Source organism: Triturus cristatus, chromosome 7 (assembly GCF_964204655.1).
Source record: "Triturus cristatus chromosome 7, aTriCri1.1, whole genome shotgun sequence".
Lineage (NCBI taxonomy): Eukaryota > Metazoa > Chordata > Amphibia > Caudata > Salamandridae > Triturus > Triturus cristatus.
The window spans coordinates 1,558,830,387-1,558,846,370 of NC_140590.1; the positions used below are offsets into that span (position 1 = coordinate 1,558,830,387).

The 15,984-nt window shown below is 45.8% G+C and overlaps 1 protein-coding gene across 3 annotated transcripts in view; it reads right to left on the reverse strand.

Moving 5' to 3' along the window:
• Positions 1–15,984, reverse strand: part of SLC12A5 (solute carrier family 12 member 5) — a 1,098,594-nt gene that overhangs the window by 344,375 nt on the left and 738,235 nt on the right. For all 3 annotated transcript variants that reach the window (XM_085619360.1, XM_085619359.1, XM_085619361.1), the window contains exon 4: positions 8,664–8,810. In XM_085619360.1, coding sequence (XP_085475486.1) covers positions 8,664–8,810 — 147 coding nt within the window. The remainder of the gene's footprint in view (positions 1–8,663; positions 8,811–15,984) is intronic.

Below are 15,984 nucleotides of genomic sequence, written 5' to 3' on the forward strand. Positions count from 1 at the left end.
GCGGTGGGCCGGGTTTTGTTTCCGGGGATGGTTTTGTAGAGTTGGGAACTAGTTTTGTTACTAGGGTCTGGTTTTGCAGCAGCGCTGCAATATCGGCCCTCAGTAACAAAATCAGCAGGCAAGCATTTCTAGCCTACCATTGATTTCCCAGGGGCTGGTCCGAGAAAATTACCAGGGCAGCTTTGGATTTCCAGTCAAGCCCTGCTGGTACTCCGAATTCCTTGCGCTAAAGGGGCACCGTCCTGTGGGCAGGGCCATTATAACCGCTGCACCCAAGCTCTAGGTGATGTGTCCTTGAAAATAATTGCTACATAAGTAGCTTCGCCACTAGCGTAATGAAACTTGAGGTGCCCCCCTGCAAGGTACATGGAGGAGCCCCCACCAAACTCAATCAAATCAGGGGCTGTCCGGCCAGAGTACTGTGCTGAAGGGGGCCCCTGGAGTTTGCCCCCACCTCCCCCGCACTGCGGGGATTGCTGGGGCCTGTTTTATGCCACTGGGCTTTGCTTCAAAAACGCACTTTTCTTACCAAGCCTGAGTCCAAGGAACCTGCAAGAAGAACCTCTTCTCTGACTGGCCAGAACATTTAAAAGGTAAATAATGCTCCATTTCTATTGAAAAATTCCTAAAGAAAACTTTGCAAAGCATGTAGTCATTCAAAGGCCAATCCATCTTGAAACTTACTGTCATCATTAACTGCAGAAGAAAATCCAGGCTTATGGCAAAATTATTCAAGGCTCATTAAATCATAAAAGTGCGAAACGCGTGAAAGCAAAGCGTGACCATGCTTATTGTGCAAAGACGCAGCCTTTGCCAACACCTCCTAAGCCAACTGACCTCCGTTCGTCAGCAACAATAGTGACCTACCAGAGGTGTGGACCACTGCACACTCCAGTCTTTTCAAATGTGCAGGAGAATATGGCCAAAATAGGAAGACAAAACACTCGGGAATCAGGTAAGACTATGCGCAGTAGTTTTAACAAAGGGTTATTTCAACAGCGTTCATTTATAATTGATGTTACTTCGCTGTGGGGTTTGGAGAATTCTGCAGCAGGGACATTGACGGGTATTTAGTCAGATGAACTTACCTAAGCACATGACACAAGACTAATGTAATTTAATCATCCCCTCCGGTCATTGTTTCAGTACTAAAGAAAGATCTCATTTGATTAATGTTTTAAGTTGGTTCAAATGCTTACCGTAGGGTTTTATTTGGTGGGAGATAGTTGGACCTGACATCCTTGGCATGGCCCCCTCCCCCCAACTTTTTGTCTTCCATCCTCCTGTGTTTGCTGACCATGTTTTTTTTTTGCCTTAGGACTCTGTGCACTTTACCAATGCTAAACAGTGATAATGTGCTGGTGCTCTCTCCTTAAAACATGCTAACATTGGCTTACACCCAATTGGCACATTTCATTTACTTGCAAGTCCCTAGAAAAGTGGTACTACATCTACCTATGGCTTGTAAATTAAATGCCACTAGTGAGCATGCATCACTAATTGTTAAACCCACCTAAGTAGCCTTGGAAACATGGCTCAGGCCTGCCATTGCACCCTTTGTCTTACAGTTTTAAGCTGCCATTTCGACCTGGCAAGATAAACCTTTTGCCATGTCTAAACCTTTCTTTTTAATACAGATATGTCACTCCTAGGTTAGCCCCTAAAACAGCAGAGAGCATGGTGCAGTGTATTTAAGTTTTTGACGTCCTGGTAGTGAAAAACTCTTACATTTGTTTTTCATTACTGAAAGGCCTATCTTTACCAAAGGATAGCATTGGGTTAACTTATTACATTTAATAAATGATAACTTTAAATTGGGAGCAAGAAGAAATGTCGAGTTTGGTGTCTAAAGAATAGGAATTTAAAACCCTCTTTAGTGGTTTTAATGGTAGAATCAGATTTTAAATCAAATTCTGAAAAATGCCACTTTTAGAAAGTTGCAAAAAGAACAATTGATGGACAGAATGCAGAACAATGTCATACATTCACCCCAGTACAGAGATCTAGGTCTAAATCCATTGTTTTTTTGCTCCCCATGCCATTCCAGTTTGAACCTAGCCATATGCAAATCAGGCTTGACCCTGCACCCAATGGGAACTGTCCAGCTCAAGCTGGCAGGCCAGGTTCTCCCTCGACTGGAAGCAAGCATCCTAGGACCGGTTTCAGGGTTTCATCCCTCATCAGTCAGGATAGCTTGACTTCAGATCCTTTGACTGGGGGTGAATGTATGATTTATTCAGCATTCCGTCCATCATTTGGTTGCGTATCACTTTTGGAAAGTTGGAATTTTCTCTATTCCTAACCATTTGGTGCCTGCAGCCTGTTTCCTTGATCTCATGACTAAGAGTAGCTGGCAGATAGTCTTTGTATATTGCTCCCAGGAAGTGAGATAAAGGAGCATAGGTGTTAGCAGGATGGGCCATCTCTGACTTGATGAGGGGTAGGAGTTGTCACCTACAACATTTGCACATCACAAAGGCTCTGCTGAGCACACTCACAAAGGGTTTTACACTAGTCTATTGTGAACCCAGACAATCTGGGGCCAAGGCAGGGGGTGGAAACCTCTAAAGCCTTCTCCTACTTCAAAGTGGGCACCGGATATAAATACTGGACCCTCAGACTTAACTCTTCCATACACCTCTGGACTTGTGGAAGACTCTGAAAGACTGCTGTGCTGTTCTGCAAGAAGTACTGCTAGTCTATTCCCCTGCTGTCCTGCTACCTGAGTGAAAGGACTGGACATGCATCTTGAACCCAGGGCCACCAAAGCTGTTCTAAGGGCGAGTTGGCTGGCCTCCTGATGAGTCTCAGGGACAGAAATGGCTCCAACCACCTTGAAACCAGCACCTGGATTCTGCCTGCTGTGAGTCCTACTCCCCAAGTGGCGCCACCCCAGTTGTGGACCCTCGGGAGTGGGCCTGAAGATGCTGTGCCAGCCAGCCATGAACATGTAAGCAGAACGGACACAGCACAATGCATATCTTCACATCCGCTACGGAACTGCATCAGCATGACACATACAGATGGCGAACCTTGCATCGCAGGCCGCAGACTCCCCAGAACCACTGCTGCACTACGCAGCCTCGACACAGGCCTTCACATCGCAAATCAATCATAGACTGCATCCTAAACAATGGCTAAGGACTCCGCATTGCAGTACTGCATCTTCCTGTGAACCGCTGCTGTGCGACACATTTATGACGTAGGACTTTGCATCTCAAGTCCCTGGCTGACGGCATCCTCAACGATTATGTAGGATTCTGCATTGCAGCCTTGCAGCCCCTCAGAACCCAAACTGTGCAATGCAAACTTAACGCAAGATCTTGCAATGCTCCACAAACCAGGCCTAACTGGGACCCTGTATCCAGCCCATGCTCTATCGTGGTTGGCCTAAACTTGTGACTTTGTCCCAGTCTGCCCCAATCAGATAACCATAGTTGGCATTTTGTGGTTCTATGCACTATTTTTACTTAAAACTTCTGAAATTGAATATCTCCAGTTCTATTGATTGGATTTTTGTCATTTTGGTCTCAAAATATTTACTGTATTTTTCCAAATTGGTGCATGATTTTTCTTGTGTTGTGTTTCCACTTGATTACTGTTTGAAGTGCTGCATAAACAATGCATTACATCTAAGTTAAGCCTGACTGCATTTGTGCCAAGATACCAGAGGATTAAGCACAGGTTCATTTGGGTTTCCTTGTGTTTCACCTTGGCAGAGATTATGGATCTTGCTTGAATAGGGTTGCACCCCCGTCAACCAGTACCCCAACTTACAATATTGGTGTTCAGCAGTGAAATTTGGACATGTGTTTGTGTAGCCCATACAGCAATTTTGTGTTAGATCCTAGCTAAAAAAATTGATACCAATTTGAGTTTCTTTTAAATTCGCCTTGATTGGCCTTTTTGCTTTTTCCAAATTCCATATAATTCTACATGACTGTTGAGCCTGAAACCACACCTGCAAGGATGGAATTTGAGCTTGCCAAGTAGATGCCTGAACTGTGGCTGAGATCAAGGAGTTTTGTAAAGAGAGGGGATTTCCAGCCAAAAGCAACACCAGAAAGCTGGATCTCCAGACGGGGCTGAGGGCCTGGGCGGAAGTCCACCAGTCGCTGGTTACAGAAGGGGATGATGATGTGGAAAGGCAGGGAGGGGACCTGGATACCAGTCCTGAGATGCAGCATTCAGCTGAGGGGGATGACTGGACTTCTGCTGGAGCAGAGAGCATTGACCCCTTCCCAAGGTCCATCCCCAGAGGAGCTGGTGGACAGGAAAGCTGACAGGGAGCTTAGGCTGCAGATGACCAAGCTTAAGATGGAAGAAAAAAAACTGGCCATGGAGGCCGAGAGAGCCTTGGCAAAAAAGAAAGCTGATGCTGAGAGGGTCTTGGCAAGGGAAAAGGTTGAGGCTGAGAGAGGTTTGGAAGAAATGAGACTAAACATGGGAGAGAGGAGAATGGCCCGTGAGCTAAATCTCAGAGAGCTGGACATCCAAGCTAAACAGGTGGCATCCATTAATTCTGGTAGCAGCATACATGCAGTGCCCCCAGGAGATAAGAGGGTGCACTAACTTGGGAGATGCCATTGACAACTAGTTTGAAGCCTATTTGGTTGCTTTGGAGATGAATAGGGTTCCTGAGGAGGATTGGGAGGCAAGTCTCTGGAGCCACATACCTATTATAGGAAGGGGTGGCCTACTGACCCTAAAGAAGGGGTACAGTATGAGGTATCCTCCATGATGGACACCCTTTTCATGAAGTATAACCTCACCCCAGAAAAATACAGGTAGAAGTTTAGGGACAGTAAAAGGCTGCCCCATCAGCCTTGGGTGGATTATGTTGATTCCTTTTGCAAAGCACTGAATAGATGGGTGAAGTGGCAGTGAAGTGAAAGATTACCAAGGGCTGTACAATTTGATAGCAAGGGAGCGTATGTTCAGACTTTGTTTTGCAAACCTGCATCAACACTTGATTGATAGCCAGTTCACTGACCCCAGAGAAATTACCAAAGAGGTGAACATTGGCTAAGCACCAGGGCCCACAAGAAGGTATCTGGGAGGGGGGATCATAACAAGGGTGGGCAGAGTCCCCACCAGAAGAAAAAGGGGATGAGAGAAGAAATAAAAACAAAGGGTTCTTGAAAGAGTCCCATGATAATTTCCCAGGGCAGGATTCCCAATTCCCACCTGAACAGAAAAAGCGTAGGTTCCCTGACATAGGTACTCAGGGAAGTTTACCCCTAAGTGCTATGAGTGCCAATAAGTTTGGCACTTCAAGGGTGATGCCAAGTGTCCCAAGAGGGCTAAGCACCCCACTGGTGGGCAGACACTGTGGCTGGCTATTGTTGTGCTAACTAAACACCCCAGTTAGTATGGGGGTCCTGCAGTGGCTACCCTGGTGTCCCTGGGTGATGGAAAGATGGTGCCAAAGGCCCTTATGCCTAGCAACAATAGAAAATAGAGGCAGTGGCTCACCATCAATAGGAAAAATGTGGAGGCTCTGAGGGACACAGGAGCCAGCATGACAACTGTCCGATGTCAACTGGTGTCCTCAGAGCAGGCAGTCCCTAATGTAGTCCTCCAGGTTGTAGTAGCTGATAACCACCATCCAGTGGCTCTGGTTCACTTTAAATGGGGGACTCTCAGGTTTCTTGAGGATAGCTGTGAGTCCTTCCATGTCTGTGGATTGCCAGCTCGGTAATGACCTGGAGAACACCAACTGTAAAGAGGTGGAGCTTTGGTTCCATCTTGAGATGCTGAGGTTGCCTGAGTGGGTGTGCCTGAAGACACAGTCCATGGCCACCTGAGAGTGTAGTTAGGACGACCTGTAGCCAGAAAGTATGGCCCAGGTACCTACCAAGAAGAGAAAGGGCAAGTGACACAGAAAACCTGCTCCTGAAGCTCCCATGGTTCAGGAAGAGGTGGGGCCCACAGGAGAAGTACTGGAACCTACAGGGGAGGACATTGCCACCCTGGGAAACCTGACTGAACTGATCAATTGGCAGCAGGTCCCTCCAGGGGGAGTTCTGCAGATCACAGAAGTAATGCCCTACTCTGGAGGGCCTATGGCAGCAGGCCAAGGCCCAGGCAGCTATGGTGATCATCTGATTCATTGGGAGAATGGTCTCCTTAATAGTGAGCCTAAGATTCCTGAGCATGTTCCAACCATGTGTTGGTGGTCCCCCAGTGCTACAGGACCTTCCTACTGGAGCTGGATCAGGATGTTCCCCTGGTAGGTCATCTGGGCATGACGAGACTTTTGCCAGACTTGTCACCCACTTCTATTGGTCCCGGATGAAGATGGCCTCAAATGCACTCTGCAGGTCATATGACACATGCCAGGAAAGTGGGAAATCAGCAGGGAAGCGCAAAGCTCCCCTCCAAGTTGGTACCCCATTTGAGAGAGTGGGCATCTAAATTGTTGGACCTCTGGACCCCAAGACAGCCCAGGGCAAAAGGTTCATCCTTGTCTTGGTGGACCATATCATTCGGTACCCGGGGGCCATTCCTTGGTGGCCAAGGCACTGATGGGGATAATTACCTGTGTGGGATTAAGGCATCCATTGGAACTGTATTTTTTGATCTCCTAATTGCTCGACGATGTCGGACGGATCTGCATGATGGTGTGCTGACAGAATATTGAGATAGAAGAAAAGTCTGTACATCCTCTAGATGCACGTCGCTTTTGATATTTTCTCTGTCGATATTCTGTTCACAATATTCTGATACCACAATATTGCTATGCTCGATGTTTTGCAATACAATGTGCATGACATTTAACAGATGTTTGACGTTACTGGCTTACATGCTTCATTTCAAATATTTTGTAGCTTAATCAAGAGGGGGTACATTTATTTGGGGTGCTCTAAAAGTAGCATTTTCCATTTTAAATTCACAAGGGATTTTTGCTCCAGTTACTTAAAAAATTTCTAAACCAGAAATTGTGAATCACAATGACACCAAACTTAGCTTCAGAATGAGACCTTATTCAGAACAGATGCTTTTTGGTGTTTGTTGGTTCTGTTATGACTTTGCTGACATATTTGCTGTATAATAAAGCGTAATAGGTTTCAAATGGTTAATCTTTTGTAAATGTTAACAATTAGGTTCGAGAGCCCATTAAAAATAATAACTTCAATTTGAGAACCGATTTTAAATTAGTAAACACATGTTATTGGCTAGGCTTCTGGGTTTTGCTGTGTGCATTTAGTTCTGTAACGCTTCTCAACAAGTTCTAGAACCAGTGAAAAACCTTCAGAAGCTGCTACTTGTCACCAATTGAAAATATTGTTTTTGATGCCACTACCGTATGCAAGCAGTTAAGATGTAAAATAACAGTTTTTTACTTAAAAGAGACAGTAATGTTTGTTACAAAGAAATTATGATCACCCAAGACTTATAAATTACTTAGATTTGCCACTTATTGTAAGTAACGCAGCCTAACTGCCACAGGAGACTGCTCATGATCAGTGGTGGCTCGCAGTGGGAGTGCTGCGGGGCGGTGAGGCAAGCGGGGGAGGGGCACGGTGGGGGGGTAGTGGGGTCGGACATACGACGTGCACGAGTAAAGCAAGTAAACAAATAAATAAAACTATTTACCTTGCGCTCGCTGCATCGCCGAGTTGGCGATGCAGCGAGCGCAAGGTAAATAGTTTTATTAATTGATTTACTTGCTTTACTCGTGGACGTCGTATGTCCGACTCCACTACCCCCCATCCTGCTCCTCCCCCGCCCCGCAGCACTTCCACTGCGAGCCGCCACTGCTCATGATGTCACACAAGATGTCAAACTGTATGTGTAAGGTTACCCTTTTAGGTCTGTGAATCGACCTTGAGAACCCCGAATAAAAAAAAGAAAATTTCAAAAAAAGCCCAGGGAGCTAAAATGAACACATAGGACAGGAATCTGTGCACAGTGCCCCCTGCCACAAAGCGGGAGTTTGAAGCATGCAAGCTTGTTCTGGAGTCTCTTTGAAGTTAACTCAACACTATCCAATCCTATTGTATCTGCAGAATGTAGTTCTCTGTGTATCAATATCATAGGTAGGGCTCCCAGTTTTATGGTATTTTTTTGGGGGCCATATTTATCCATATTTATTTTTGTGCCATTTTATCTGTATTTATCCATATTTATTTTGTGTTTTGTATAAATGAAGTTGCAAAACTGTACATTTCCAGATCTATATAACTGATAGAAACACACTCACACTTTGATGTCTGTCGTGTTTTAGCTATTTAATCTGCCAAATATTACACAACAATACATCCAATGGTAAATACTAGCATTATACCGTAAATGTTTGTTGGCATATGCCATTATTTAAAGAAATTTCATCCTGTTTTTCGATTTCCCATGCTGTCCATCTGCTCAACTGCTGGCCTATAATTCATGTAAGACAACACGGAGAGTCACTTAAAAGAAGCAAAATTGTCTGTATTTATCCACTTTAAAAATAAATGCAGACAGAAAACACATTGTTTTCTGTCTGTATTTATCTGTAAAAATCTGTAAAAACGGAAAACAGGGAGCCTTAATCATAGGCGGCACAATTTTCACTCTCATGTACTGTTACACTCTAAGCTGTCCCACGTGTGCACACACTGGTTCGGTCTGGACGAGCACCCACCCTTTAGTTCCTTTCAGGGAACATTGCAAATACTTACACAGGAGCAACACATGAAGACCATGCAGAAGGACTCCATGACGCCGCCGATACCCACCACCCAGGTGAGCCTGAGGAAGAGGATGACCCCGAAGATGTTCTGAAGGCAGGGCAGGTAGACGCCCATGAAGGTGCCCATGCGCGGCGCCTGTAGGAAGAAGAACACACAAACTGTTACTAACAGTGAAGTCATAAACACTAGTCATATGAGCACTTTCACCATAAGACCAGCAATAGACCATGGGCTCTGGTGAGAGCATCAACCACGTGGCCAGTGGATGAACCAAGAAATGGCAACACTCAGGGAGAACAGAGTGACTTTTGTACAAATTTACTTCTAAACATTCAGAAAAAATCATTGGATCTTCACAATCTACTTGTGAGCAAGAGCAGGCCTTACTGGAGAGAGCTTTTATGACTCTTATATTGAGATCAGTCAAATTGTAAAACATTTTTACACATTTGCAAGTTCCAACTGGAAACCATGTCTTTTGAGAAATAGATAGGGGACTTACTGACAAATTCAATTTCAAGCAGGCACTTTTAACTTTTAGGCTTTACTTAAGTGTCTCAATTTCATCTACAAATGCATTTCCCTTTTAGCAGCCACAAACTAAATAGTAAGATATGTTGCAGTCAGCTTTTATGGACCATATCACAGGCTTTTCCCACTTGACGAGTGTTGGACATGGCGCTTCTTAGGTGATTTCCCTAAAACGTTTTGCATTTTTTTCTCCTCTTGGTTTTTGCTGATTCTCTTTTTGTGGCCTTAAGACTCTGGGCGCTTTCCCACTGTAATGCAGTGAGAGAGCGCATGCGCCCTGCCTACACATGCCAGGAAGTGGTGCTTACATAATTGGTTTAGGTGTTGTACCTGTGAGTGCCCTGTAAAAAGGTACACCAGATACCCAAGCCAGGCAATGTTCTGGCTAATAGTGGAGCACAGCACTGATAGTGCCACCCACCCGACTAGCCTGTCAAACATGTATCAGGCCTGCCATTGCAGGCCTGTGGGTGCGCAGTTGCACTTGCACTTATGCTCAGGATGGCATTTCTAACTCGTTAGTTAAACCTGCGTGGGCCTTCCACTATTACTGGAGCACCCATGGAGAAGCCCTCAGGAATGGAGCACATGGTAGGTGAAAGGCAGGGCAGGCACACAAGGGTGTGCCATGCCCAGGTAGTGAAGACCCCCCATGTTGGTTTTGCCTACCTAGGAGGTCGGCTTCTCCCATGGGACAACACTGGGGTTTGATAATCCTCTTTTAGGGACCTTAGGGCTCGGGGCATTTTCCCACTGTGAATGCAGTGTGGAAGTGTGAGTGCCATTCCTACACACATTAGGAAGTGGCGGTTACTTGATGTTTTTAAACATGTCACAAGCCTGGCGTTGCAGGCCTGTGTGTATGCTCTTGCACATACAATGTATTTAGAACATGTCTCAGGCATGCTATTGCAGCCCTGTGTGTGTGTGCACTTGCACCTATAATGGTTTCAAACATTTGGCAAGCCTGCCATTGCAGACCTTTGGGTGCGCAATTATACTTATGCTCAGGTTGGCCTTTCACTACCACTAGAGCACCCCAAGAGTAAGTCTTAAGGGGTGGAGTGAGTGGTAGGTGAAAGGCAGGGCAGGTACACTTGTTCCCTCCCCAGGTAATGAAGAATACCATGTATGTTTTCACAACCTATGAGATGTGCTCTTCCCATATGTTAACATGGGGAAATGGTTGAAATGACTTTAAGGAGTAATAGTAGTTTGCAGAGGAGCAGTTTCATAATGTTTCCTATCATTGGATTAACAATGACAAACCCTCTCCTGTGGTAAATATGGTTTTGTCATTAATGCTTGGAAATGCCACTAAAGTGGGCATTTCTCTGCTCAAAACTCTTTGTGTACCTTTTAGTTTGACTCCAGTTCACACTGGAGGCTGGGGGAGCATATCTGTTTATTCCCCAGTGACAGCTATAAACATTGGGCATGCAACTGGAACAACAGACCTCTGACATTTAAGAGCCTGGCTGGATAGATTGGAGGGAGAGGCTTTGACACTTGACCTCTGGGAGCCAGATCAAGGCCCCACTAAAGATTAGTGCATACTGCATTCCACTTCCCCATGGCAGGCAGGACTGACATTTAGGGGAGACATCTGTTCTTCAAAGGGAAACCCTCTGAACCACCCACAACTTCAAAGGCACACTACAGTATAACTACTAGTGCCATACGTCAGCAGGGCAGAGATACACTTGTGGGGACGTGGGACTGGACATCCTGGAATAGCATGGTGCACACTGCCAGAAGAATCTTTTGTACACAAGGAGGTTTACTGCCATTGGAAGGAACTGTGCACCCTTCCTGAATAGTGCCTGGCCTGGGCTGACTACCTGCTGCTGTTTGGCACCCTAAAGTGTGCTCTCCAAGGGCATGTTGGCTTGCCCCCTCTTCTCGTGTGGCGGTCTCAGGGGCATCAAAGACCTCCCGCGAGGGGCTCAGACCATCTACTTGTGACACCCGCATAGCAGTGCCCTCTTACGTTCCCACATTGTCTGCTGGAGCTCAACTGGTAGTCCGGCATGAGCGTGGAACTAAGTATTATGCCGGGAGACTGTATTGCCTTGTGCAGAGCTTCAAAAGTCCTGCCCACATCTAAGGAGTGTGGCCCCTGCATCGTGGGGGCCTCAACACGCATAAGCATCTTGTAGTGGTGAGCGGATTCACCGGTTGCGGGATCCAGAGTGGCCCACTTTGTCGATCGTGTTGCATCTTTCTTGTGCGACATGTCGACTGCATGCTTATTGCGTGTGTTGTCCGATTCGTAGGTTGTGAACCTTGGAGGGAGGGTGTACCCATAGTAGTGTCTCATTCTACCTCTTGCGGCACTGCTAAACTTGCGCCTCTGTGTGTGACCGGAATTGTCTGGTGCGACCCATATCAATGCGCACTAGGCATTGTGCCTCATTTCCAGGGAGGTACAGAATTTGCAACTGTTCATTGTGTGTGACTGGTAGGGTCTGGTGTGACCCGTTTCAACACGCACCAGATGTTGTGCCTCATTTCCAGGGAGGTACAAAATGTACAACTCTTCATTGTGTGTGACCGGAACTGTCTGGTGCGACTCGTATCAACACACACCAGACGCTGTGCCTCATTTCCAGGGAGGTGCAGAGAAGCAAATTCATGTTCAGAAGTGCCCGGATTGCCTGGGTGCTGCTTAGATAGACGTGCGTCTGACAGAGTGCCTCCTTCTTCTGAGAGGCTCCCCTGCTTTATCCCCCATTCAATGATTGTTCCTTTAGTGCACTCAGTGTGGTGGACCAACTGCCCTCTCCTCACCCGGCCCAACAACTTCATGTTGCCAGGTAGTATTACCTAGATAGGGCCTGGGTGGTGAGAGTAATTGACTGGGCTGAGGAACACTTCCAAGAGCGATCGGAAGTGGGTCAAGAGACTGCATGACGCCCCCCATGCTTCATAGAACTGGGCTGGTGCCAGAATGCCCATTGTGAAAACCTTTGATTGAACAACTATCACCCTCAGCCTGCTTCTGCTCCGCATCTCATGGGTGAACTTCCCAAGTGGTGGCAAAACCCCCATTTGTCGACTGTCTCCCGATTAGCCCTGCTGCCTACCCTCACCTACTTCCTGAGACCCTGACTAAGGGTGATTCTGGCTGCAATTGGTCTAGTATCAGGGGAACGGTGGTTTATCTTAACCCATGGGCATATGGTAGTCGGGGATAGCTGAAAGATGGAGGAGGGCGTGGGTCATGGGGTCTGCATTTGTATTATCAACTGACCTGCCTAATATCAGTGGTATCGCATTACGGTGCTGTGTGTGTGTGTGTGTGCCCCCATATGGACCTGCCTGATATCCATGGCACCGCGTATCAGTGCTGAGTGAGTATGAGGGAGTGATTGCATGAGGACCGCCTGTTATAAATTACATCGCACAGCGCTGTTTCTTTACACATTGATTTCTTGCCAAAATAATACTACGTTTGACGATTTTACCCATGCAGTCTTGGCCCACTGTGCTGTTTAAAAGTGTTGTAATTATATGAGTGTACACATTTTTTTATATCTTTGTGATCTTGGGTGCACCCTATAACTCTGGGGTATTAAATTATAATGATTACTAGTGTGATCCTAGTTCTGACAAAGTTTTGCACGACATAAGGGTGCTGGGGAGTAAAGTAGGTTCTTTCCCAAATGTGCATACAATTGATGCCATTTGAACATGGTTGGGCCTAGTACTGCTAGTAATATTTCCAAATGAGATTTATGCCCAGAAATACCTGATGTTCATGTTTTGTTAATTAATGTGTTTGTTGAATACAGACTTTATTTACATACACCATGTGGAAAGTCTCTTTTGTGACACCTAGTGTGTTTACTGTGTGAGAGTGCTGTGCAATCTCTTACACATTGCCTATGTATTAAGCCTGACTGCTCAGTGTCAAGCTACCCAAGGGTGAGTGCAGGTTATACAGTGAGTGTAATCGCCCACCCCTGATGGGAATGGTAGGTTCTGCCTGGCTGAGGCACCACCTCAGCCAACCAGAAAGTGCCAGTTTCAACATCGAGCAAGAAGAATAAGCATAAACTATGGCTTGGGGTTTTCCTACAGAGCATCAGGCATGATGTCTGGGTCCAGCTACAGTAGGTGGATATTCTAGCACAATATTGCATTCAAAATATCATCATAGAGACATATTGTGACAATATTGAACCCAAAATGTTGTGACGTCTCTGATAGTAATAGTAAATCTACATTTACCTTAACAATATTTTGGTAATTGATAATATGGTCACAACATATCTGGAGGGATGTCCCCCCCAGAATATCGAGATAGGAATATCTATGCCACCAAATATCATGAACGCAATCTCAAAGAACAATCTATTGAAAGGTAAGTAGATTTTCTATACTTAATTCCACATATAGGAACCTCGACAATATATATCTTCAAAGTGCACAGAGGTGGAGTTAAGAATAGCAGATCCATACTTCCTCCATGGGCATTTGACTTTTGATATTTTGTCCCTCAGTATTCTGTCCATGATGTTCGTGTACCATGATATTTCTAAACTTGATCTTCAGCAGTACAATCACCTGGAAGTGAATATTACAACCAGTGGCGGCTCCTCCACTAAGGCGGAGAGCATCTCCCCACCGCTCTTTGAGCTGCCTCGGAGCCAGTCAGGGCTGGGTGGGGCTGGCCAGAGCAGGAGGAGAAATGGTTTGCAATCCCTAAGAGTGCATGATGCTTTGGCCGGTCCTCTTGGGCCCGCCAAACAGTCATGCGCACTTTGCATGTTCCCCAAAAGGCTGTAATGTACAGCCTGGTGAGGAACATGAACAAGCTTCAAGTCCCTCTCTGGGTGCGAACCACTGCGCGTGGAACAATCACAATGCTGCTGTAAAGCAGCGTCGTGATTGGCTGGGAGAGTCTGAGTGCTTCCGTTGTGCCAGTGCACTGCAGAGTGAAGGGGACGAAGGAGAGGTGGAGAAGTTCCCAGTTATGTTTATTTTATTTTATTTTATTTTTCAACCCCCCGACCCCACCACCCCCATTCCGAGGCAGCTGCCACTGATTACAACACGGTACTGTGACATACAACCCACTTTGTTAAAGAGTGGGCATTGAAGTAGGTGGAAAAGAGATCACTGTATGCAAATCAATATCTTTAACAGTGGTGCATAAATGTGAGCATACAAAATCTTCCTCTAATCACTTTCAATTAGTGTAAACATAACCTGAATAAAACAAAACTTAGAGACTGTGTACACAGGATGAAGTAAATCAGTGCCTTACTGTATACATGCATTGCATTAAACAGTTACAGCACTAGAGTCTTTGAATCAAACCACAATGTATCTGCATATGGCCTGAAATAACTCCTAGACAGTAACAAGCATTGGCATAGCCAATAGGTCTCGCCTTTGTGACCTTATAAGTGTTTAGCCATGCAGTATATTTTCTTGCCATCTTTCCCCATGCTCGCTGTCAAATCCAACGCTGACCCTATAAAAAGGCAATTTACAGAACCTATGTACAAGAGCGGGCGGCAAATGATTGGAATAGTTCATGAATAAACCTGTATTGCTTAACCTTGCAATCTGCATCACCCTGAATTAATTATGTATTGTGTAACTCTGCAAACCGACTCACCTACAGGCATGCGCTCTATGGAAGAGTGAAATGATGAATGAATGAACTTGTATTGTGTGCCGACAAACTGAATCGCGTTGAGGTGTACAGTCTTTGAAAGAGTAATATGAATGAATAAACCTGTATCCTGTGACTTTGCCCACTGAATTAATCATCTAGAGGCATGAGTTTTTCTTAAAGAATGGGTGCACAGATTGCTCTAAAAATATAGGTATTGAGAATTTTCTCCTGAGAAGAATCTTTGGTAGACTACATGCAATGAGCACAGCGGGATGTCTTGCATTCTTTGACGTGCAGGGAGAGCACATTTTGAACCGTCTGCACTTTAGAAATAAGACTGCCTAGCACACAAAGGTGTATTAGAATAACACGTTACCTAAATAGGCTTGTTTGCAAAAAGCAAGACTGCAGGGTAACATTTTTGATTTGTAGGCCACCCTTCTCTTTTGATTTAAAACCGTATGAAAGGATCCATGATCTAAGCTGTAATGCCCATAGTTACAGAGCCAAGAGGAACTTGCAGGCAGCTTTGTAAAAATGTTTTATCAGATTTGCTGCATCATGTGGAGCCTGCGGCCCACCTGGCGCAGTGCATCCAGGCCCTGAAGTGCTTGGGGGCCGACACAGATGGATGCTGCCTCTGGTGCATTCTCTGCGTGGGATGGACATTGTTGGAAACATCGAGGCGCGAGATCAGAAGCCCAGTTCAGAAAGCATCCAGTGTGCATAGGGAAAGAGAGTGTGTTGTGTGTTTGCCTGGGGCCTGACCTTTGGAGATTGGTGAAGAGCCACAGTACGTGCTTGCTGAAGTGAGGATGGCTGTTGTCTGCACAGAGCTGCTGGAAAATGAAACTGCTGAACTGGTGTCTCATCAGAAGAGGTCCAGGGTAGGAGGAGAGAACCAACCAGCTATCCCTGGGGAGAGGTGCTGGAGTGTTTGAGGTAGGAGGAAGTTTGGCGAAAGTCCTGTATTTTTCGAAGACTACCTTTACACTCATGGGCCATCCGTGTCCCACCTTTTGCAGGGCTGTCCCAAAGTTGACCGTTTGAGGTGCAGTGTTATTAATTGAAACAGCGGGTTGCATAGGTCGGAGCAGAAATTGCAGTGGCTTTAGGTTCTCTCGCAGACCACCCCGTTTACTTAAAATA